A 21,971-nucleotide genomic window follows, 5' to 3' on the forward strand; every position below is an offset into this window, starting at 1 on the left:
GTTGGGAAGCCCCCAGGGCCGGGCTGGCGGTGGCTGGGCACGTTTATTCTCTGGAAACAAAGTCCCGCCTCTGGGCCAACATAAGGGGCTGGAGAATGTTTATTTTACCAGAAGAAAGACATTCTGAGTCTACTGGAATTTAATTAATGGAGTCTTCTGTAGGTTTCAATGGCACCGTTTCTAACCTGTTGCCTCCATCCAAAATAACTCATTCTAAAATGGCGCAGTAAGCCCCAAAGAACCTCTCTGACTGTCTTTACCACAGTCAACCCGCCGGGAGCACGGAATGAATAAGCTGAATGAACCTGGCCACTTGGGTTACATCTGCATCACACAGCTCTCCCCTCCGCCCTGCTGTCGCCTCTGCCTGACGTCAAGGTGACCTGCTCCCCTCGGCCCAGGTCTGGGGACCAGCACCTTCTGGGGAGCTGTGAGGAACAGTGATGTGGGGGGACTGGGGGGTGTTGTGCAGCACGAGGCCAGACGTCTGGGTTTTAATTCCTCTGTTCCTGGGCCATCCCAGGCGCAGGGACTTTGTGGACCCTGAGAAGGGCTTTGGGGCCCCACGCTCAGGAGCCCAGCAGACCCTCACAGGTCCCGTTCCTTCTCACGTAAAAACACCAGGAGGCACTGCTCCACGTGGAGCCCCGGAAGAACCAACTGAGCTTTCTTCCCTTTCTTTATTATCCCTCCTCCATGCCTTCCTGTGGCTCCCGGATTCTGGAATGTTCCTTGCAGCTCTAAGGCCCTCCCTCCAGCTGGGGGAGGTGCTTGCCCCCTGTTTTGGCCCCGTGCAGACCCTCCCTGCTCATGGGGGCCCTTTCCTCGGGGCCGGGCACTGGATGCCACAGGGCCTGTGGCATCTCTGGAGGGCAGGGACCCTTCTCTTTCACATCTGTGGCCCTCAGTGGCCACTTGGTGATGGGTTCCCCTCAGGGTTCCGTGACTCAAATTCCTCAGAGGTCACTCAGGGCTGCTAGGCGATTCCCACAGAGAGCTGGTTCTCAGGAGTCTAATGTTATCGTGAGATTTTGTCTCAAAACACAAACATGTCTCGATGTGGAAGGCTTTGTCTATTGAAGAAAGAATGTAAGTTCCTATTCCCATTTCAGATCTTTTGTTAAACGCTTATAGGCAACTTTCCCGTTCCCCTGGCCCCCTCCCCCGAAAGTACCCGTTTATCAAAAAGACATTTTACTGAATGGAAGTGGTGCGCGTGACCGAGCGTGGCCGCCGTCGCCTGTGACCTCACAGCGCCCTCGGACAAGCGGTGACACACTGAGCGTTTCCTGTGAACGGGGAGCCTTCCTGGTCCCACCATTGTTGTTCAGCTTTGCCTGGAAGAAAACAAAAATTATTTACTAGGGCCGGTGTTGTGTTTGTTTAGAGCCTGGCTGGGAAATGCCCTGGCTGAGGCGTCCCAGCAGCAGCCTTGCAGGGACCGGGACACTGTTCTCACTACCTCGGGGGCGGCCAGAGTGGCTGGCTCACGCTGGCGGGGCTGCTTGGGGGACGTGCTGGGGAATGTTTCATTTTCTTGCCAACATGCTGAAACAGAAAGCTGCCGCCCAGCGTCCCTGCCACCCAGCGTCCCTGTGCCGATCTCACGGTGCCCGGCTCTGGGTGCCCACCAGGGGCTGGGGCCTCACCCCTAGCTGTCCCCATAACCCTGACCACTGAGCTCAGGTGCAGACAACTTCCTGGTAGGCTTGCAGCTTCTGTGGAGCCTAGGATTTACTTTCAGGAGGAAAGAACAAGAGAGAAGTAGGCCCTGTTTGCTTCTCCTGGGCTCCCCCACCTCCCTTGGCCTGATCCCCTCTTAGTCTCTCCACTCTGTGGCCCTCTCCACGGGAGGCCTCCCTGGATTTGGGGGTGACTCGTGGAGGCCTCCCTGGATTTGGGGGTGACTGCAGAGTGTGAGGGAGGGAGCAGTTCAGGGCAGTGGGGGGAGGATAAGCCACCCTGCAGGGAGGAGGTCCGGGAAGGGTGAGGAGCCCAGGCCAGGTGGTGCTGGGGCTCGGCCCTGCCGCCCAGTGACGTCTTCATCCAGCACATGGTTTTGGCGCCGGCTGCGTGCCGGGCACAATGCCAGGTGAGCCGGCACCTGTGCCAGCACACTCTGCCCTCTTGGGGTTTTCAGCCAACTCAAATAAATGAGGCCCAGCTGGGTTGGCAGGTAGCCGGCACTGGTGACCTCTGAGAGGGCAGTTTCAAGGGGCGCTGGGGGGAAGCCAGACTGCAGTAGGTGGAGGGGTGAGTGGGAGGTGAGGAAGGGGAGCAGTGTGTGTGGGGGAGTGGGGAGCAATAATGGCACCATGACTAGAGGAAGATGCCCCCCTGGCCTGTCATGGCAGCAGTTAGTTTTGAACAGGCTGGAGCAGGAGGGGACAGGACAGCGTGCCGGGGTCCCGGAGGGCTCTGGAGGGGCTGTCGGGCAAAGGAGGAGAGCAGGTGGGCTGGGCATGCTGACTCCTGGGCCAGGTGGCTCACCGCTAGCGCCATCTCCCTTTGTCCCTCGGGGTTGGAGCCTCGCTGTGAGCTGGTGCAGGCTGCCCCGGTGCCAGGGACCTCCCCAGCAGGCGCTCTGTGTGCCTGCAGACCCTCCACCCCCAAGGCCGACCGGCACTCCAGCACGTGATGTTTGCTGAGGGTCGTGTTTCCAGGTGAGCAGGACACAGATTTGGGTTGCCCCACTTGACAAATTTCCTAACGTGTTTCTGAGATTCGGGTTTACATTGCCTGTGTTTATTGCTGTTACGTGCCTATTGTCAGAAAGGAATGACAGCGCTTCCCAGTCGTGGCTGTGAGCCCTGGGCCCAGGAGCCAGGCCCGTACCGCCACAGGCCGGAGGGCATCTCTGCGTCTAAGGGACGTGCCCACAGCACAGGCTCCCCAGCAGCCCCCGGGTGTGCCCCGACGTTCTTGCCGGGAAAGGCCACCTTTCGCCAGCTTAGCCCGGGGAGTAGCTCAGGGAAGAGAAGCCGCTGGGCGCGGGCGGGCTGTTACAGTCTGTGCGGAGGGTCACAGAGCGGCGGCTCGGGGAGCGCTGAGCTTGAACCTCAGACGCCTGGCATGTTGGGGTGAATGCGCGGATCTCACCCGTGCAGCCGTCTCCCCTGCTCCCTGGGCGCGGTAGTGCTCTAGGAACAGCAGCAGCTCCTCGGGCAGGTCACATGACCGCCAGCATGACCAGGACCCCCAGGAATATGAACGCCACTTCCCGCATTGAAATCATCATCCCATGTGTCCTCAGGTGGCAGTGAGGGGCGACACGGGCTGAGGCGTGAGCTGTGACATGAAGACACCTTTGGGCCCAGTCACCACCACCAGTGGTGTTCGTTGGGCACAGGGGTGGCCCAACAGTACTGCGGGGTGGCATTTTGCACTGTGCAGTCAGTCTTCAGAGACTCCCCCCTTGCACGCCATGTGCCTCTTAGGATCTTACGGGATGTTCACATCAGCTAAAGAGGGGACGGTTATGGACAGCTCTTGTGTGGCCAGGCCCTGTGGCCTTCCAGCGCTTGGGCATGACTGTAGTGATGACTGACCGTGGCCAGAAGGAAGGGCTTGGCCACGATTTGTGCCTCTCCAGCTGAGAGGCCGGATCTTCGAGGAGCTTTATCTCTGCAGTTTCCTCCCTGCCTGTAATTAGCGAGGCAGAAGTGGGGTCTGGAGGCTGATGCCAGCGCGTGTGGTAAACCCATCGTTAAAGACAGCGTTCTGTGGGGCGTGCGGGCATGCCATCCTGAGTCCCTAGGTGGCTGTGTCTTAGTGCCCAGAGGGTGGTACCCGTCATCACACGTGTGTGCCGGAGCTCTGCACCTGTCCTTCTGGCTCCAGCCTGCCCTCAGTCGACCCCAGCTACCCTGCCTTCTTCCCCTGAACCCCAGCTTCCGGCTCTGAGGCCCACTCCGTGCAAGTGCCCAGGGCCCCCACCCTGCAGGGTACAGCGTTGCTAAGGTGTTGTGGGGGACTTGATGGCACCGTCCTCAGACCCAGCCCCGGAGCTGCTGCTGGCCTTCTGGTTGGCTCTGGGCCCGGTAGCAGAGACAAGCCCGAACCAGAAGCTGGATGCACCCCGTGGGGTCTTCACTGTGGTACAGCAGCAGGAGGGGGGCTCTGGCAGCAGAACACCAGGTTCAGGCCGTTGGGGTGTTCCTCCCCATCTGGGTGAGCAAGTCTCTTCTCTGAGCCTCCGTTGCTCACCAGTAGAATGGGCACGGTAATGCAGACCACACTGTGTACCTGTGGGGATAAGTACGGTGTGCCCATGCTCTAAATTGTATCACAAGATTGTCATCATCAGTGGGACATCGAGAAACTGGAAAATGAGGTGGTCTGGTGAGCTCAGCACATTGGGAGCTGCCCCCTCCACCAGCTAACTCCAGCCTCCCATCTGGACTGTGCTGGTGACGGCAGCTAGCCCTGCTTGCCCATCACTTGCCGTGTGGTCCGTGGGCCCATGGGCCCGCTGCCCTCCTGCACGGTTAGCCCCATCTCACAGTTGGGCGCATGGGGTGTAGACCAAGCTGGCAATTGCTGAATGACACACTTTGGTTCAGTAGGTAGTTATTGAGCACCTGCTGGAGATACAGCGGAACATAAGGAACATGTCCCTTTCTTCACAGAGCTTACATATAACAAGCAGGGCAGACGCAAGATTATCATAGCATGGGGTGCAATAAAGCCAGTAATACTGGCCTCACAGAGCTGTTACAAGGATTAGCTGAAATAATAGCACTCAACATTACCCACTTGTAAAACCAAGCAGAAGGTATGGCAGAGGAGCTCCTGTCAGAACAACCTTTCTGCAGTTAACAGTTAGGAATTCTGGACAGAATGTCAAACAACTATCTGAGGACACTGGAGCGCATCCAACAACAGGAGAAGGGAGCGGCACTGGGTGGGTTTCTCGTTGTCTGCTTGTTCTTAGCCCAAGGATTGGCCTCATTTGATGCCACACAGGGTGGCTAAAACTTCACAAGGCACCTGCACGTTCAGTGTCTTGAAGAACCTGAGGACAGAGTTTAGGGCAGAGTTAGGGCAGGGACCCCGTATCCTGTGTGTCATCTCTGCTCACATTTCTTGCTGATTCCTGAAATGGGAGTTCATGGGACAAACTTCAAGCAGCTCAGCTCAAGCTGACAGAACGGAGCAGAGGTTTCTGCTGCCCCCGTTGAGGGGGGAGAGTTTGAGTTTGAGTCCAGCCAGGCTAATCTTTACAACAAAAATATCCACGCTCTTCAAAAGACTATAACAGAGTGTGGTCTTTATAACACATCACTCACAATGTTTAGGATACAACTCACTGTTACTAGACACGTGGACAAGAAGGTGTGACGGTTCCTCAGGAGAAAAGGCAGCGGTGGAGGCTGCCCCCAGGTGATGCCTCGTGTGGGAATTACCAGACAAGCATGTGTAACTGTGCTCAGGGGCAGAGGAAAACATGCTCATAAGGAAAAGTAGTAAATCTCACCAGAGAAATAGAAGCTGTTAAAAGGGAAAAAAAACAAATGGAAATTTTAGAACTGCAAAATGCAATATCCGAAATAAAAATGAGCCAGATAGGGTTGAGACCAGGTTGGAGATGACAGCAGAAAAGTTCAGTGGACTGCAAGACTGGTCAGTAGAAGTGATCTGATGTGGAGAACAGAGAACAGAGTGATAAAGGGAGTGAGCAGAGCCTCAGGCAGCAGTGGGCAACGTCGGAAGGTCTGATGTACCTGTGATTGCAGCCCCAGAAGAGAGGAAATAGAGAACGGGGTTAAAAAATGTGAAGAAATAACTGAAAAATTTCTAAATATGTTGAGAGACTGAAATGCACGGATTCATGAGGCTCGGTGAAGCCCAAACAGGATAAATGTAAAGAAAACCTTGCTTAGGCTCGTCATAGTCAAACTGCTGAAAGCCAACGATGCAGAGGGAAACGAGAACACCCCTAGGAAAGGAAGACACGTTGCATATATACAATCCCATGGGATACCACGGCCTTCCCTTGAGAAGGAGTGAGGCCAGGAGACAGTGGAGTGACATCTTCAAAGTTCTGGGGGAGAAGAGTTCACCCCGAATTCTGTATCCAGCAAAAATATCCTTTCAGAATAAAAATGAAATAGAGTTTAGATACAATCTAAGAGCTTTTGTCATGAGCAGATGTGCTCTGAAAGAAATGCTGGGGAAACTAAAGATGGTTCTTGAGGCTGAAGGGAAGTGATAGCAGATGGACATTCATCTTCAGGAAGGAAGGGCTGAATGGGAAAATACAGGGCGAGTTTTCTCTTCACTCCTTTACAGTAGGTATGACTGTTAGAGCAAAAATCCTAGCAGAGTGTGGGGTTGACAGTGTCTGTAGACATGGTCTCGGTGCCAGCTACAGCAGAAAGGGGGCAGCAGGAGGGACAGAGCTGGCTGCCAGGTCCTTCTGTGATGTGTAACAGTCACCATGTAGACTGAAAAGTTGACATATAATGTCATCCCTAGAGCAGCCACTACAAGATGATGCCAAAAAGCCAATGTGTAAAGTAAAATAGAATGCGCAAAGATAGTTAACCCAAAAAAGGTAAGAACGGAGGAACAGAAACAAGGAGAGAACAGAAGCAAGGGGTGGTGCCCTGCCGTCAGCCACGGCAGTAACTGCACCAGATGCTGGTGGACTGGACATGCGCGGGAGGAGAGCTGGGCAGGACGGAGGATACAGGATCTGCCAATATGCTGTTTAAGAGAGATGCTCTTAGAATATTATGACACGGATGGGTTGAAAGTAAAGAGAGGGATAAAGATGTGCTGTGCCGATAGGAAGCCTGCGTCGGCCGGGGTGAGTGCATTCATATCAGATGAAGTGGACTCAGATAAGGGGTATTGCCAGCGATAAAGGGAGCAGGCAGCCCAGGGAGAAAGGGTCGGTTCAACACTGAGACGTAGCCATCATCAGTGTGTGTGCTCCTAATAAACAGAGCTTTAAGATACAGAAAGCCCAAGTGGACAGAATTGAAGGCTGAAATGCACGATTTTGCAGTCATCGCTGGGAACTTGAACACCCTTCCTTCAGCCCAAGAGGACAGCTAAACACAGAAGGGGAAGACAAACCGCACAACAGAAAACGCCGCCCGCGTCCCTCAGCAGGCTCAGCAGACTCTTGCGGTCAAGGGCCAAAGGGGTCTTCTGCCCTGTGGGCCAGCCGGTCCCTGTCGCCGCTGCTCAGCTCTGCCGTCAGAGCTGGAGCAGCACAGACAGTACATAAACGGACGAGTGTGGCTCTGCTCCAGTAAAACTTTATGTGTGGACACTGAAGTTGGAATGTCATCAACTTTTTACATGTCAGGAAATATTCGTATTTTGGTCTTTTTCAACCATTTAAAAAAGTGGCAACCATTCTTAAGGTGCAGGCTACACAGAAACAGGTGGCAGAGTCTGTCAGCCCGTGTGGCAGAGCCTTGACCTTGAGGAGGAGGGGAGTCTGGTGCACACGTCAGTTCCTCCAAGTAGCAAGGGGACAACAGCTGGAACCCTCTGGTCCCCCAGCTGGGCACCCCTCCCAGGGCAGCCTCCTGCCAGTCATGCCCCCTGGAGGGTGCCAGGAGGACGTGCTCACCGGGCTCTGGACCCTGTCCTGACACCCTGAAGTCCAGGCAAGTGTGCGTGGGGCCCCACGACCACCAGCCCTTGTCCCCCCATGAGAGGCCCGCCAGGGTCCCCAGGCCTGTGGATCTAAAGCCTGCCCCTTCGTCTCGCCAGGGCTGCCTGTCTCCTGGTCTGTAAGGATGTGGAAGCTCATGGTCATGGCCCCTGCACAGCCAGATGAATGCCCACCGCTGCTTTCCCCCTGCCTGCAGCATCCTGTCTGCCTATCTCCATCAGACCTTGGCATGAGGGTGCTGCCTTCCCGACCTGGCCAGTCCCCAGCACCATGGGTCGCCCTGGTGAGCTTGCTCATGCCCGTCCCTCCCCAGGACTGGAAGCCATGGGAAGCCAGGGACCAGGTCTGGTTCTGGCTGCCACACTGCCCGGGCAAGCACAGGGGTCACAGATATGCTGTGTGTGCTCATCTGCCTGCACCTGGACCAGCGTCGAGTGCGTTGCCAGAACCAGGTGCCAAGAGCTGTGATGCTAGAGGGGCATGCACGTGTGGCGGGGTGGCAGAGGAGCGTGGGAGCTGCACGCTCGGTTAGATGGGGCGCTTTGCACCTCGCTGGAGAGAGTGGGCTTGTTGGGAATCTGGTGGCTTGGAAGGGGCTTGGTAACTTGGGGCAGACTGCAGGCCAGGTGGGTGAGGTGCTCCAGGGAGGGGGTAGGCCAGCCACAACCCAAGGACTGGACCAGACCGGGTTAGCAGGGGGCCAGCCAGCAGCAGGGGCCGGGGGTCAAGGGTTGGGCTCTCCAAGGGTGGAGGGGCCTGGGGGTCAAGTGTTGGCCTCTCCAGGGGTGGAGAGGGCTGGGGGTGCAGGGGGCTTCCAGCTGGCCCTGCAGGTGGTGTTTCAGAAAAGGAGCCAGTAGGAAGGTGAAGGGCGACAGACAGAGACGGACTGGCAGTCACTGGGCAGCGCATCTGGGGCTTTCTCTCCAGCAGCTCAAGGTTTGGTTGAGTTCAACAAACATGAGCACCTCCTGTGGGTCACATCTGGGGAGGGACGAATAACCCAGTCCCCGCCCTCAGGGCTGTCTGGTCTCTTGAGAATGCATACATGTGTTTCAGAAGGTGTGGAAATACAGTGGTGTGCCTGGGTGAGTGGGAGCTGTGGGCGAGGGGGGAAGCTTCCTGGGTGGGTGACCTCAGGATTCTAACAGGAGCCAGGCAGGGATGTGAGGATCAGCAAGGGGTGTGCAGGAGACCCAGGGGCTTCCATGTGCCTGAGGCCGGAAGGCCAGGACCCGAGGAGAGAAGACCCGTGGGTGCATGTGTGTGTGTGTGTGTGCATGTGTCTGTGCGCAAGCATGTGCTGCGGCTCTGCAAGGAGCTGCCTGTCACCAGGCATGTTCGAGTTCATCAGTAAAATTGTAACGTGTTTACAAATCCCAACAGAAGAGTCTGTGTACGTTGGGATAGGAAAACTTTCTGCTCTTTCTGAAGTCCTGGCTCCGTTTCACGGTCTGCATGCTTTTGTCAGGGATCACTTCTGAGCAACACGAGGCTGGACAACGTGTGTCATTGAATGTGGGCAGTGTCAGCACGGCCGGGCAGCTGGTACTTCCCCTCCGCCTAATTTGATGATGAAAGACGAGGAACCAGGCCTGCCTTATGAACACACTCAGCAAGCCTCGAGTTTCCTGAAACAGTACATTCTGCTGACTTGAAACAGGAGCAGAATTCACCCGTCCTACAGTGCTGTGTGCATAGAGGTCAGAACAGACGCCTTGCATTCTAGCCTGAACGCATCAATATTTTCACACGGGCATGTTAGCGATAATTCTGAAAGGTGCTTCCCTCCTCCTTTGAACATGGTTTCCTCCTCCTACACGAGTTTGTTTTTCTTGGTAGTTCAGGACAATATCATCATTCAGTGTCTTTGGCGAGGTAAAACATTAGCCAGAGGAGTCGCTGGCAGGCTGGAGCACCATTTATTGTTTAAGTCAACGTTTTACTGAAGCATAACATAGAGAAGTGCATGACCGAAGCCTGCAGCTGGGTGGTTTCTCACCAGGGACCACCGTCCAGATCAGGGGCAGGGCATACCAGCCCCGAAGCCCTTGCCCTCCCGAGGGCAGCCACCCTGGCTGCTGCCGGCAGAGCCTCTTTTAGCCGTTGTGGATGTCGGATAAATGGAACCCACAGCGTGTCTCCTCCGCATCCAGCATTGTGTGCGAGGTTCAGCTGTGTTATTGCGAGAAGCTGCAGCTGGTTCATTCCAGTTGCTGCACAGCGCTCCAGCATACAAATGTGCCAGACCCATTTCGCCGTTCCGCCGTCGATGGGCATTGGGTTTGTGTGACAGGGTGCAGCATATGGGGGTGGGGGACACATGGGCTTTGGAATCTGGCAGCCCTGGTGTTAAGTCCTGGGGCTCCCACTTCCTAGCTGTGTGACCTGGGGCAGGTTAGCTAATCTCTCTGAGCTTCAGATTCCCCTTCTGTAAAATGGGCACAATAATCCCTACCTCTCTGGGCAGTTAGGAGGACTCAGTGAGAGGGGATATCCAGCGCCAGATACACCCCTTGGTTCTAGCTGGACACTGAGGCTCCTCCCCCTGCTGCCCCTAAGCGGCCCCCTGCTGGGGGCGTCCAGCACATCAGTGGCTGCATGGCCCCGCCTCAGGACCCTGGTGACAGATTCCAGCCATGAGGCCCAGGATGCAGGCAGGGGGTCCTCACCGCCTCTCCCAAGCTGCAGTCCCCACTCCGCCCTTGTCCTGGGCTGACTAGGCTCAGTGCCTGGTGCCCCTGAGGTGACACTGAGCAGCCCCCGAGACCAAGGCTGGGTCAACACCAGTGGTATGCGAGGGTCTCGGCCTCTTGCCACCCATGGGCACCTGCTGTGTGTGGGCCCTGGCGTGGCACTCCCATGTGTGTGCATGGCTGTTCCATGCTCCGCTGCGACTAATGTTTGCTGCTTGTTACACTTTGTGCCCAGTGGCCGGGTGCACCTGCGGGCACATCCCAGGGTGCCCACTCCAAGGCCCAGGGCTGACCTCTGACCGCCTGGTGCTTCCCAGTGAGGCTTCGGTTGGTTTCCAATCGCCCAGCCTTGCGGGTGGGAACCTCTACCCCGAGGAGTCTCTAACCAGCGGGGATGTGCACTCAGTGGCACCTGTCCCCATGCTTTGTGAGCAGAGTCCGCCTGGGGTGAGCGGGTGGGCTTGTGTGAGCGTGTCCCCATGCGTGCCGTGTGTGTGACGGCCCGCGTGTCTGCTGCAGGCCTTCCGGAGCAGTATTACAGTCTCACCTGGTTCCTGAGCCCCGTCCTTGGCCTCATCTTCACGCCCCTCATCGGCTCGGCGAGCGACCGGTGCACCCTGAGCTGGGGCCGCCGCCGGCCTTTCATCCTGGCCCTCTGCGTGGGCGTGCTCTTCGGCGTGGCGCTTTTCCTGAACGGCTCTGCCATCGGTGAGTGTCCTCTGCCACCTATGCCTCCTAAAACCTGTGGCTGAGTCCTGACTGGGGGTAGCTTTCCATTCAGTGCGATATGTGGTGTTAGATAACTCCGAGTGGCGGCCGTGGGACGGCGTGGCCTCCTGGGCGAGCCCTGCCCCCTTTGGGTCCCTGAGCAGCGCGGCTGTGCTGAGCCCTCTGCCGCCCGGGCGGTGGCCGCACTTGGCAGCGCTGGATCCGGGCCCACGTGGGAAAGCTGTAGGAACCTGTTCACAGGGAAGCGTTTCCTGTTGTGACCCATTTGTTTTTAATGCGTATCTGACACCACATCCTGTTTCCAGCATTATTTCAGAAATTATCTTTTCTTTTTTTTCTCCTTTTCTTAGACTTGGTGTTGAAAGTGTCCAGACCTAGTTGGATGCTTGCTTTTTGGTTTCGTGTGCTCACGCTTTGTTCTGCTGCTTGCTGTGTTTGTGTTTTTGGTTAAAGCACCTCTATGTGGGAGCATAGCTTTTGCCTTGAGGGTGCCCGTCAACGCTGCCAAAGACAAAGCCATGTTTTCTGGCAGCGACTTTTTAAGATGGAGGCTTGCTCTGCGTTCTGACATTCACAAACTTAGCCCGAGTCTGCATCAGCTCAGATGGAAGTCAGGGATGCCGGAACGCTCAGGAGGAGACACCGCAGGAAGCCTTTTGCTGTAGCGGGAGCCTCACTGGCTTCTCAGAGGCCTGTATGGGGGCAGGCCGGGGGCACCCCTGAGCTACACCCCTTATGTGGGGCCTTCTCCAGCCTGGGTGTCTCCCAATCAGAAGTCCAGGGGTGCCGCTTTGCTGGCCCCTGCGGGCACTATGCTGTGGGCTCTTGAGGGCTGTCACCCTCACCCTGGGGAGCAGCGGCCTCTGCCCCACACTCACCCAGAGAGAACCATGGGCCTTCTCAAGGCTGTGTCCGTGGGGTGGTCCCGCCTAAATGTGGCCCAAATGCAGTGAGTTGGGGGCTCTGGCCCATGCCCTGGGCACCCTGTCTCTTGCTGTACCTGTGTTTCTTCGGGCACCACAGGGTTGGGGTAGCCAGCAGGGACCTCCTAGTCAGAAACCCCTTTCCCTGCCCGCATGCAGGGCGGGTTGTGCGCCTTCTAACTAACCTGCCGAGCTTTGGAGCTGGGCCTGAGTCCCCGACCACGGGCCCACGGCCACCTCTGCATCTTCGTGCAAGAGGGCGCTGCTTGTTCTCAGGGGCGGTGAATCCAGTGATGTGGTCTCAGGGTTTAGGGGCAGACTCACCTGAGGCAAGTGAGACATGGTGTGTGATTATAGCGTCTTCTGGGTGCTTACAGCCCACTTACAGAGGGATTTTGTGAGAGGCGAGGCCATTTGCATCTCTCTCTCCAGTGCTGCATCTTCTCCAACCCAGGCTGCTCAGAGAATTAGCTTGAAAAGCTCCCAGTGGAAGGAATTAGTATTTTCAGTATTATTTCACTTCAGATTATACAATACAATTAGCCTGTAGGTCTGGTTGGCTGCCCTGGATGCAGTGTGACTCGTGAAATATCGGTGTCTGCCTTCGCAGTTAATTATTTGTAAAGCAAATTGGAAAATAAACACATGCTCACCGTGTAGCATCAATAAGACAAATCCAAACAGAGTCTTCCTCTGGAAGGCCCGAGAAACCACAGCGAACGAACGAGGAAGCATCGTTTGGTGCTTATGCCTTCTGTGAGCACCGGCGGAGCGTCCCGCAGACCCTGGGCCGGGCAGGCGCACAGGCTCCCCCTCGAGGCCCTGGCCCAGGGGAGCTAACGTCGAACCGCACACGCAGCGCGTGCACAGAGGCGTGAGGGACCTGGTGTGTCACACGTCATCCTTTCTCGCTGACACAATTGGTGCTCTCAGCACAGCCCCCCAGTGAAGGTTGGGTAGGAAGGACCACTTTCCCCTTTTTAGTTACAAAATGTAAAAGTCACGTAAGCTCTTTGAGGTTCACCAAACAGCTGATGTGAACGGGGAGAAAAAAATCCTGTAAATGACAGAAATGGAGACAACAAAGCCCCCTTCCATACCGAGTCTGTGCCCAGAAACATGCCCCTTTCTGGTCGGAGTGGAAGTGTCGCTGCTGCCCCTTGGAGATGACCGTCGGCATTGGGAGCTGAGATCTGACTGCCCCATGTACTCTGTCAGGTCTGTCCCTCGGTGATGTCCCCAGCCGGCAGCCCATTGGCATCGTCCTCACAGTGCTGGGGGTGGTGGTCCTGGATTTCAGCGCTGATGCAACCGAGGGGCCCATCCGCGCCTACCTGCTGGACGTGGTGGACAGCGAGGAGCAGGACATGGCCCTCAATATCCACGCCTTCTCTGCCGGTGAGCATGTACTCCTGCTCCCCACTCTCCCCCCTTCACCCCCAGCCCCCCACTTCCTGCCTGGCGCTGAGGACCATGGGAGTGGAGGAGGCTGCTCCTGAGACCAGCACCCCCACTTAGGGGTGGGCTTCCACTGCCCGGGCGCAGCTGCACCTCAGATGCCGACAGGCAAGGCAGTGAGCAGGGACCCCCAGCCCAGCGGGGCCAAGTGACTGTGGGGCTGGGATGGGGGTGACGAGCTGGCCAGGTGACCGTGGCCCAGGGCTCTGTGCTGACTGTTCCTTGTAGTTGGGCAGCTTTCACGTCCGACGGGGCCTGTCGACTTTCTGAGCCTAGGGGGTGGTGGTTTGTGCCGAGCGGAGTCCCGGGGTAGCCGCTCGTTTCCCTCCTGACAGTCGTCTGCTCCTCATTTATGGGCAGGAATCTGTTAGGTCAGAATTCCAAACCCAGGGTCAACTGTAGTTTCTTGTTTTCTTTTCCCTACCGTTTCTCACTCTATGTCCCAAAAACTTATGTCCTGATTTGTGACATAACTGTGAGTGGCAGCCCTGGCCCCCGATTGAGGGTGAAAGCCCTTCTAGATCTTTCCAGCCTGCCTGTGTCCTCTGGGGGGTCAAAGTGCCCTGCACCACTCACTGGCCGCTCTGTCTCCTCCCCCTGCTCAGGCCTCGGTGGGGCCATCGGCTATGTGCTGGGCGGGCTGGACTGGACCCAGACCTTCCTGGGCGCCTGGTTCCGAACACAGAACCAAGTGCTCTTCTTCTTCGCGGCCATCATCTTCACGGTGTCGGTGGCCTTGCACCTCTTCAGCATCGAGGAGGAGCAGTACAGCCCCCAGCAGGAACGGAGCCCGGAGGCGGCCGACGCCCTGCCCCCTGCCGCCCGCCCCAGCGTCCCGGACGGCAGCGCCGGCCTGTTTCCAGACGAGGTGCAGTCGGAGCACGAGCTCGCCCTGGACTACCTGGACGTGGACATGGTGCGGAGCAAGAGCGACTCGGTGCTGCATGTGCCAGACGCCGCGCTGGACCTGGAGCCCCAGCTGCTCTTCCTGCACGACATCGAGCCCTCCATCTTCCACGACGCCTCCTACCCCAGCACCCCCCGCAGCAACAGCCAGGAGCTCGCCAAGACCAGGCCGCCCTGCCTGCCCTCACTGCTCAGGGAAACCGCGAAGGAGGATGAGACACTGCTCGACAGTCACTCGAACGAAGCCAGAGTCCCAAACGGAAGTGGCTCCCCCCCAAAAGACGGCCTCAGTGGCTACACCAGGGTGGACGGGAAGCCCTCGACCACGTCAGCCTCCATGAGGCGGCGCCGGCACATGTTCCGCCGGCAGGCCTCCAGCACCTTCTCCTACTACGGCAAGATTGGGGCCCACCGCTACCGCTACCGGCGCGCCAATGCCGTGGTCCTGATCAAGCCGTCACGCAGCATGAGCGACTTGTACGACCTGCAGAAGCGGCAACGGCAGCGGTGCCGGCACCGGAACCCGAGCGGGGCCACCACCTCCAGTGGGGACACGGAGAGCGAGGAGGGGGAGGGGGAGACCACCGTGCGGCTGCTGTGGCTGTCCATGCTGAAGATGCCCAGGGAGCTGACGCGGCTCTGCCTCTGCCACCTGCTCACCTGGTTCTCCGTCATCGCCGAGGCCGTGTTCTACACAGACTTCATGGGCCAGGTCATCTTCGAAGGGGACCCCAAGGTGAGCACTTCTGGCACTGGGAGGGGTGGCACTCTCGGGATGGTTGGGCGGGATCGCAGAGATCCAGGAGGAGAGCTGGGAGAGCTTGGCAGGGGTGACAGCTCAGTGCACTGAGCGTGACACGGCCTTGGCCTTGGGGAGGCCACTTCCCAGGCAGCCTCCACTGCCCACCACCTCCTCGAGCCCCATCATCCACATGAGTCAGGGAGGGGCACGGTGCTTCACATGCAGGGGCGGGAGGCGCACGGTGGGCAGCTAGCCAGTGTGCGCCCGTTGTTAGGGTCAGGCGTCATTGTGTGCAAGCCCAGCAGGGTGTTGGCCCCCGGGCCCATGGTCCGCAGGCGGAAATGACGAGGGCTTCCGTGAGGGTGAGGCCGCCGTGGGAGGCTGATGTGAGGCGTTCTCGTTTGTCCGTCTACCAAACTGCCTAGCTCAGTGCCTAGAGTAACCATCGGGACTCAGCTGGGCGCTGCTCCTGTTCCCCGTGGCATCAGCTGGCTCACACTTGTGGCCATGTCACCCAGGGTGGGCCAGGAGGGCCAAGATGGGCTCTACACAGGCTCATGCCTCCTTGCTGCAGGCCATCCCTCACCTCCGGGTCCATCTGAGCTGCTCTCTGTGGCCTCTGGGCTCTGAGAGGGCAGAGGTGGGGGCTGCACATCTGATCAGCCCAGAGCAGGAGGCGCGAGGCTGGGAGGGATCGCAGAGATCCACTCAGAGCCTGACCTGGACCATGGCTGGCTCTCTTCTTGATGAAACATTTATCACCTCTTTCAAAATGAACAGCTTGTCTGTAGTTGAGTTGGAAAATAACCTTCTTTGCCCAGAGAGTATGGCACGTGGTCCCTGCCCCCCTGAACCCCAGTCTTGTTTCTGGAACAGGCCCCCTCCAACTCCACCGCCTGGCAGGCCTACAATGCCGGCGTGAAGATGGGCTGCTGGGGCCTGGTCATTTATGCGGCGACCGGCGCCATTTGCTCAGGTAAGTGAGCCGAGAGTGGGGTTACAGTGCACCGGGAGCCTGGGCGATGTCAATGACTAGAGACGTGGGTGAGGGGTCCTGCTGCACAGGCGCAGGCCCTGGCTTTGACTGAACAGGCTGTCCCTCAGGGACAGGAGCATGGAAACCCATGCATCCTCCTCTCAGGGAAGAGCCCCTGTAGCCCGACCCCGGGACCTGGGTGTCCTGAGACCCCGCTGCAGGCTGTCTTCTGACTGGGAGTGGGCTCAGGGTGATTGAGGACTGCAGGCGTGGTGCCCCGAGCCCGGGACAGAGGTCTTGGTGCCTTAGCCAGGAGGACAGGGAGAGGCGGTGCAGGCACAGAAGCAGGGCATCCCAAGTCTCGAGGGCACGCAGTGTGTCTGGGGCCTGCTGGCTCCCTGCCTGGTCTTTGCCCAAACCGTGAAGGAGGCAGCCAGCTTCGTTCAGCCTGACCTAGACTTGAGGATAGTCAAGGTGAATGCCACACCGCAGTGGGAAGCCAGCGTGACAGTCACACAGCACTGCCTACGCTTGATAGAGAAGTTGTCAGGGCAGTGTCTGAGACACTTTCTGGAGGAGGTGACATGAGCTGCTTGGTCAGGAGGGGTGAGCAGGAATCCGTCCTTCCAGATCCAGAAGGGTAGTCATGAGGAAAACCAGCTAGGACTCAAGTTCCCAAGGCAGGATGGGTGTCAGGTCGGAGAGCACTGCTGAGTGGGCCTGGGTTGATGGGAAGGATCTGGGCCAGGCCGGGCTGGCGTGGCAGGGCAGGGAGGCCCCACGGAGCCGCAGGCCCCAGGATGGGTTCAGGTTATGGGTCCGGGACAAGAGGGCCTAGAGCTCCTGGAAGCGGAGTGCGCAAGGTGAGCTAGCTGCAGGTGTGTTTGGGCGCGTGTCCGGCTGTGCAGCGTGGGCACAGAGGAGGGGTGTGTCTGCCTGTTCTGCCTGTTATGGAGCCAGGCTGAGTTCAGCAGGGGAGGTGGGGCAGCAGGGGCCGAGCAGTGGAGGGAGCCCCACAGGAGTGAAGCGAGCTGAGCCACCCGCTCGGGGGCCACACCTGTCGGTCACCGTCCTGTGGTCGCACTCTCTCTGCAGCCCTGTTACAGAAGTACTTGGACAGCTACGACCTCAGCATCAGGGTCATCTACGTGCTGGGGACGCTGGGCTTCTCCATCGGCACGGCCGTGATGGCCATGTTCGCCAACGTCTATGTCGCCATGATCATGATCAGCACCATGGGCATCGTCTCCATGAGCATCTCCTACTGTCCCTACGCCCTGCTCGGGCAGTACCACGACATCAAGGAGGTGCGTCCTCGCCTTGGGGGCCGCAGCGGCCAGGGTGCTGGGGCACGAGGTCACCGGCGGGACAGATGATCAGATCCGTCTGCCCCAGAGCTTGTGCTCGTTTCTCTACGTCTCTAGCCACAGCTCTGCACCTTCCGCTTGTGGCCACTCGAGACACAAATGGTCCCCAGCTTTTCAGTTCTGAATGGCCCCTGAGGGGCTAAGAGAGCTGCTAGCTGCCCGGGTCAGTCCAAGCCCCGGCTCCCTGGCCGCAGGTCTCCTTCTGCAGCTGCCCGGCTGCTGGCACCCCGGCCCACCCGGCACCTGCCTGGAGGCTTCAGGTGCATCTCCCAGCGTTGCACTTAGGGGATGGGGAGGCTGCCTGCTGCCTATGGTCCCCTCCCACTCAGGCCCCTGGGCGGGGAGCTTGGGACCAGCACTGTCCCTTCAGGTAGAATGTGGGCCACCTGGGTAGGTTTACACTTCCAGTAGCCACATTTAAAGAGTGAAAAGGTGGGTGAAACCAATTTTAATGCTATATTTTATTTAACCCAGTACTTCCAAAACATCATCATTTCAACACGTACTCAATACGAAAAGTTGAGGTATTTTGCATTTGCACCAAGTCTTTGAAATTCAGTGTTGATTTAACACCTTTCGAGTGCTCAGGAGCCACCGTGCAGGTGGAGCCCAGGTTCTCAGACTTCAATCAGACCCTTCCAAGGGAAAGGAAGAAACCACAGAGAAGCTCATGTCTCTCTCTTCCTAAACCTAAACCGTGTTTAACCTCATCTCTTATACGATTATTAAAGCAAAATAAATGCACTGTGATGAGGTGAATCAATATGGGACTAAGGAAAATCTAAATGATGGCATTTTTTTAAATAAACTTTTTAGTTGAAATTAACATGACTACAGAAAAGTACGCGCGTTGTAAATGCACAGCTTGATGTGTTTTCGGAAGGGAGAACACAGCTGTGAATCCACTGCAGACCAAGAAGCAGACGTGCAGATACTCATCGTCCTGCCTTCTAACCCATGTGCTCGACTGGCCGGTTTCTGAGCCTGCTGTGGCTGGAGTGTCTGTGGTTACCCCCTGCTGCTAACTCCTTTTCCTATACCACCATCTGGCCACAGTTCCTGTATCCGTCCTGCTGTTGGGGGCACTGGGCTCCTCCAGTGGGGGTCAGTGCTGACCCTGCCGCAGGGAGCGTTCTTGCCTGTGTCCTCCGTGCGCCCGCACTCTCGATGTGTGCTCTTCCCTGGTAGGTGTGTGTGTGTGGTTTGAAGCAGGGGATGGAGACTGTTAGTTTTCCCACATACAGACGGCCACCTGTCCCAGCGCCACTCACCGTAAAGGCTGCGTGTTCCCCACCCGCACTGCACTGCCGTGTTTGCCCTGGTCAGGTGTCCATCCGGGGGTGTTTCTGGTCTCTGTGCTCTCTCATTGGCCTGTCTGTCCTCAGACAGATGTTACACTATCCTAAGTAGTTTTATAATAAGACCTGAAACCAGATGGTACACGTCGTTCAACTTTGTTGTTCTTCAAGATTGTCTTAGCTCTTCTTTTTTTAATCATCTTTTTTATAGTAGGCGAAATGCAAGTTTCACAAAGGTATTTTTGTGCCATTCTTTATATTTTTAGGTCTGTTTTATTTTTGTTTTTTTTAATTGTGGTCACGTTGGTTTGCAACGTATCAAGTCAGGTGTGTGTCGTTACACTTCTCTGTCTGCATGGGTTACACCATGTTCTGTCTTAGCTTTTCTTGGCCGTCTGCTTTTCATCTAAATGTTAGAATCAGCTTCTGGGCTTTTTATTGGAAACACAATCCTTATATAGATTGATTTGGGGAGAGTGAAAAGCTCTGTAGTACTTTGCCTTTCTATCCGTGAATGTGGCACGTTCCTCTCTTCTTACAGCATCTCTCCAGGTTCTTCTGGACTTTCCACACACACAGTCACATCATCCACGTATGATGAGTTTTACTTCTTCCTTCCCCATCCTTACTACGTCTTATTTGTTTTCCTTGCCTATGTCAATGGCCAGAACCTCCAATACAGTGTCGAATAGCAGTGGAACAGGGTGGGGGAGGCAGGCTGAGTGGAAGGCAATGATTTGTTTCCAGACTCCTGAGCTAATTTTCAGATGCGAGAATGCTGACTGGCCGGTTTACCTCCGCATGGCCCTCACCCTGTGCTCTCCTCTCTTGCAGTACGTGCACCACAGCCCCGGGAACTCCAAGCGCGGCTTCGGCATAGACTGCGCCATCCTCTCCTGCCAGGTCTACATCTCCCAGATCCTGGTGGCGTCTGCCCTCGGGGGCGTGGTCGACGCCGTTGGGACTGTGCGCGTCATCCCCATGGTGGCCTCCGTGGGCTCTTTCCTGGGCTTCCTGACGGCCACGTTCCTGGTGATCTACCCGGAGGTGTCGGAAGAGGCCAAGGAGGAGCAGAAAGGCCTGTCTTCCCAGACGTCGGGGGAAGGCGGGGGCGGCAGCGAGAAGCCCACTGTGCTGAAGCTCTCCCGCAGGGAGGGCCCACAGGGGCCCGTGGTGACGGAGTCGATGGTGTGACCGAGCTCCTGTGCACACATTCCAGAGGGCGGCAGGGAGCGGGGCACTTGGGCCGGGGCAGAGGCTGCCTCGAAGGCTGGTTGCCGTTGCTTCGGGGCAGCACAGGCAGAGTTCCTTCCCACAGTGGGGTGGTGACTCAGCAGTTGTCGGGTAGGTTTGAGCCACTAGGCAAAAACATCACGCTAATTACTTTTTCCATAATTAAAAAAATCATTTGAAATCTTTTTTTTTAATTGAAAAAGATCTTTTAATTTCAAGTCTATCTTTTTTTCTGCAGGTGTATTATTCTGCATGTTTTTAAATTGTAGACCAGATTTACAATATAGACAAGCAATTTAGAAAAAAATAAGATTTTGCATTTCTAAAGTTATAATTGAAAACAAAAAAATATCTGATGTCCTTTGCTATATCTTATCTGAATCTTCAGATGATAGTCGTGTAGTCAGTGACTAAAACATTTTATCACGTTTTTTTCCTGTGGACGCCTACAGGGATTTGGACCTTGTCAGATCTCATCACATTCTGTTGGTGCTGCAGCTATTGGAGAGTATTTTTCTTTATGATTATTATAGAAAAAAATATTTTTTTTCCAAAACTGTGGTTTTCTTAGAAGAACAACATCTCCTCTTTTCCTCAGAGTCTGACAGATTGCGCCCGGGCAGCCCTGCTCGCGGCCACACACCAAAGCTGGGAGGAGGCGGGGCCCCGGGGCTCCCTGGGTGTAGAAGGGCCATTTGCAAGGGCCATTCCAGACGCCCCGACCAGGGGGCTGGGGTGGGACCCCCGCCAGGGCAGCTTTGGAACTGGCGGATTTGCTCCCACTTGCACGTGTGCACAGTGTGCGCGTGTACCCTCCTGTCCCCAACCTGTCGTCTTTGTCCTAAGCTCCCTGGAGAGGTTGTGGACTCTCATTGCACTTTGATTCACCTTGAAACCATTTGTTGGGGAAATTGTGAGGGCAGAACTCCAGGCGTGGCATTGCCTGAGTCCTGCACCAGGCCTACCTCGGGTGTGTGCGGGCACTTCTGACCTCCTCTGACCTCTCACCTGCTCACTCCACTGGACGCTGGGATCAGAACACCTGCGATGTGAAGAACGTGTCGTCTGGGACAGAAGGTCCACTCCATGGACGGCACCCTGAGATGTTCCTGCTTTCAGCGTATAAACCAAACCTGGACTTCGGGCGAGTGCAGTCGTCAGATGTGCAGCTGTTTGGAACTCTTTTCCAGACCACAGTCTCTTTAAAACGAAGCAGTTTCTGCTTTCCTATTTGGAATGGTCGGTCTGAGCTGACTGATCTCAGGAGAAAGAGGGAGGCCTCCTGCACAGGGCCTGGGTAAACTCAGACAGTCGATACTCTGCTGCCTCAAGTTGATGTTTTTTAATAAAGTACTTTAAAGTGCATGAGAATCATGCTGCAATATGATCATCCTAAAGCAAATATATATATATATATTTCAAGATGAAACTAAGCAGTTTTTAAATAAATTACTTGAATTTTCTGTATATTTAAAGGAGTGACTATGTTTAATGTACCTGACTGGCCCCTGGTCTCGCTGAGTCTCAGCTGTGGTGGCACCTTGTAGGCTGTTTCGTGTCCGAGGACCACGGCGCCCATCCATAGCAGATGTGTTCCTCGGGCCGGGCGTCCTCCCTCGCAGGCCAGGGTCACGGAGGAGTGACTTGGAGACACGAGTGTGTTCTATGTGTGTTCCAACTTGAAAGTGGCCTTGTGAGTCGTGTGCTTAGACAGGAAGAGTCCTCCCTCCTGCTGAAAGCACTGTTGGCATCCCCGCGCACCCAGTGCCCGCGTGAGCCCAGCCCCCCAGCATCCACTCCTTCTCCCCGCCGCCCCAGCCGGGCGCCCCTGCAGGTCACTCACCTGCAGTTGAGATCCCCTTAACGGCTTTAAGATTGTAAGTCCTCTTTCCAAGTCGCAGCCTCTGTTCAGCTTGTTTATCCTGTTCCTGGACAGGTCTCCTGACACCTAGAAACAGACAGGAGAGCAGAGAATACAGGTGGGGGTGGAACAGACCTGAATCAAGATCTGAA

General features: G+C 56.4%; 1 protein-coding gene across 4 annotated transcripts in view; it reads left to right on the forward strand.

The window, feature by feature from the left end:
* SLC45A4 (solute carrier family 45 member 4) overlaps positions 1–20,591 on the forward strand; it is a 91,741-nt gene extending 71,150 nt beyond the window's left edge. For 3 of the 4 annotated variants that reach the window (XM_087447395.1, XM_087447397.1, XM_087447396.1), the window contains exons 3-8: positions 10,846–11,034; positions 13,197–13,376; positions 14,042–15,078; positions 15,961–16,060; positions 17,156–17,367; positions 19,560–20,591. In XM_087447395.1, the coding sequence (XP_087303521.1) occupies positions 10,846–11,034; positions 13,197–13,376; positions 14,042–15,078; positions 15,961–16,060; positions 17,156–17,367; positions 19,560–19,919 (2,078 nt within the window). In that variant the 3' untranslated portion in view covers positions 19,920–20,591. The remainder of the gene's footprint in view (positions 1–10,845; positions 11,035–13,196; positions 13,377–14,041; positions 15,079–15,960; positions 16,061–17,155; positions 17,368–19,559) is intronic. The other variant, XM_087447398.1, reaches the window with a different exon arrangement.
* Positions 20,592–21,971: the final 1,380 nt, after the last annotated feature.

This window comes from Ceratotherium simum, chromosome 23 (assembly GCF_057802395.1).
Source record: "Ceratotherium simum simum isolate JZ-2026a chromosome 23, ASM5780239v1, whole genome shotgun sequence".
Lineage (NCBI taxonomy): Eukaryota > Metazoa > Chordata > Mammalia > Perissodactyla > Rhinocerotidae > Ceratotherium > Ceratotherium simum.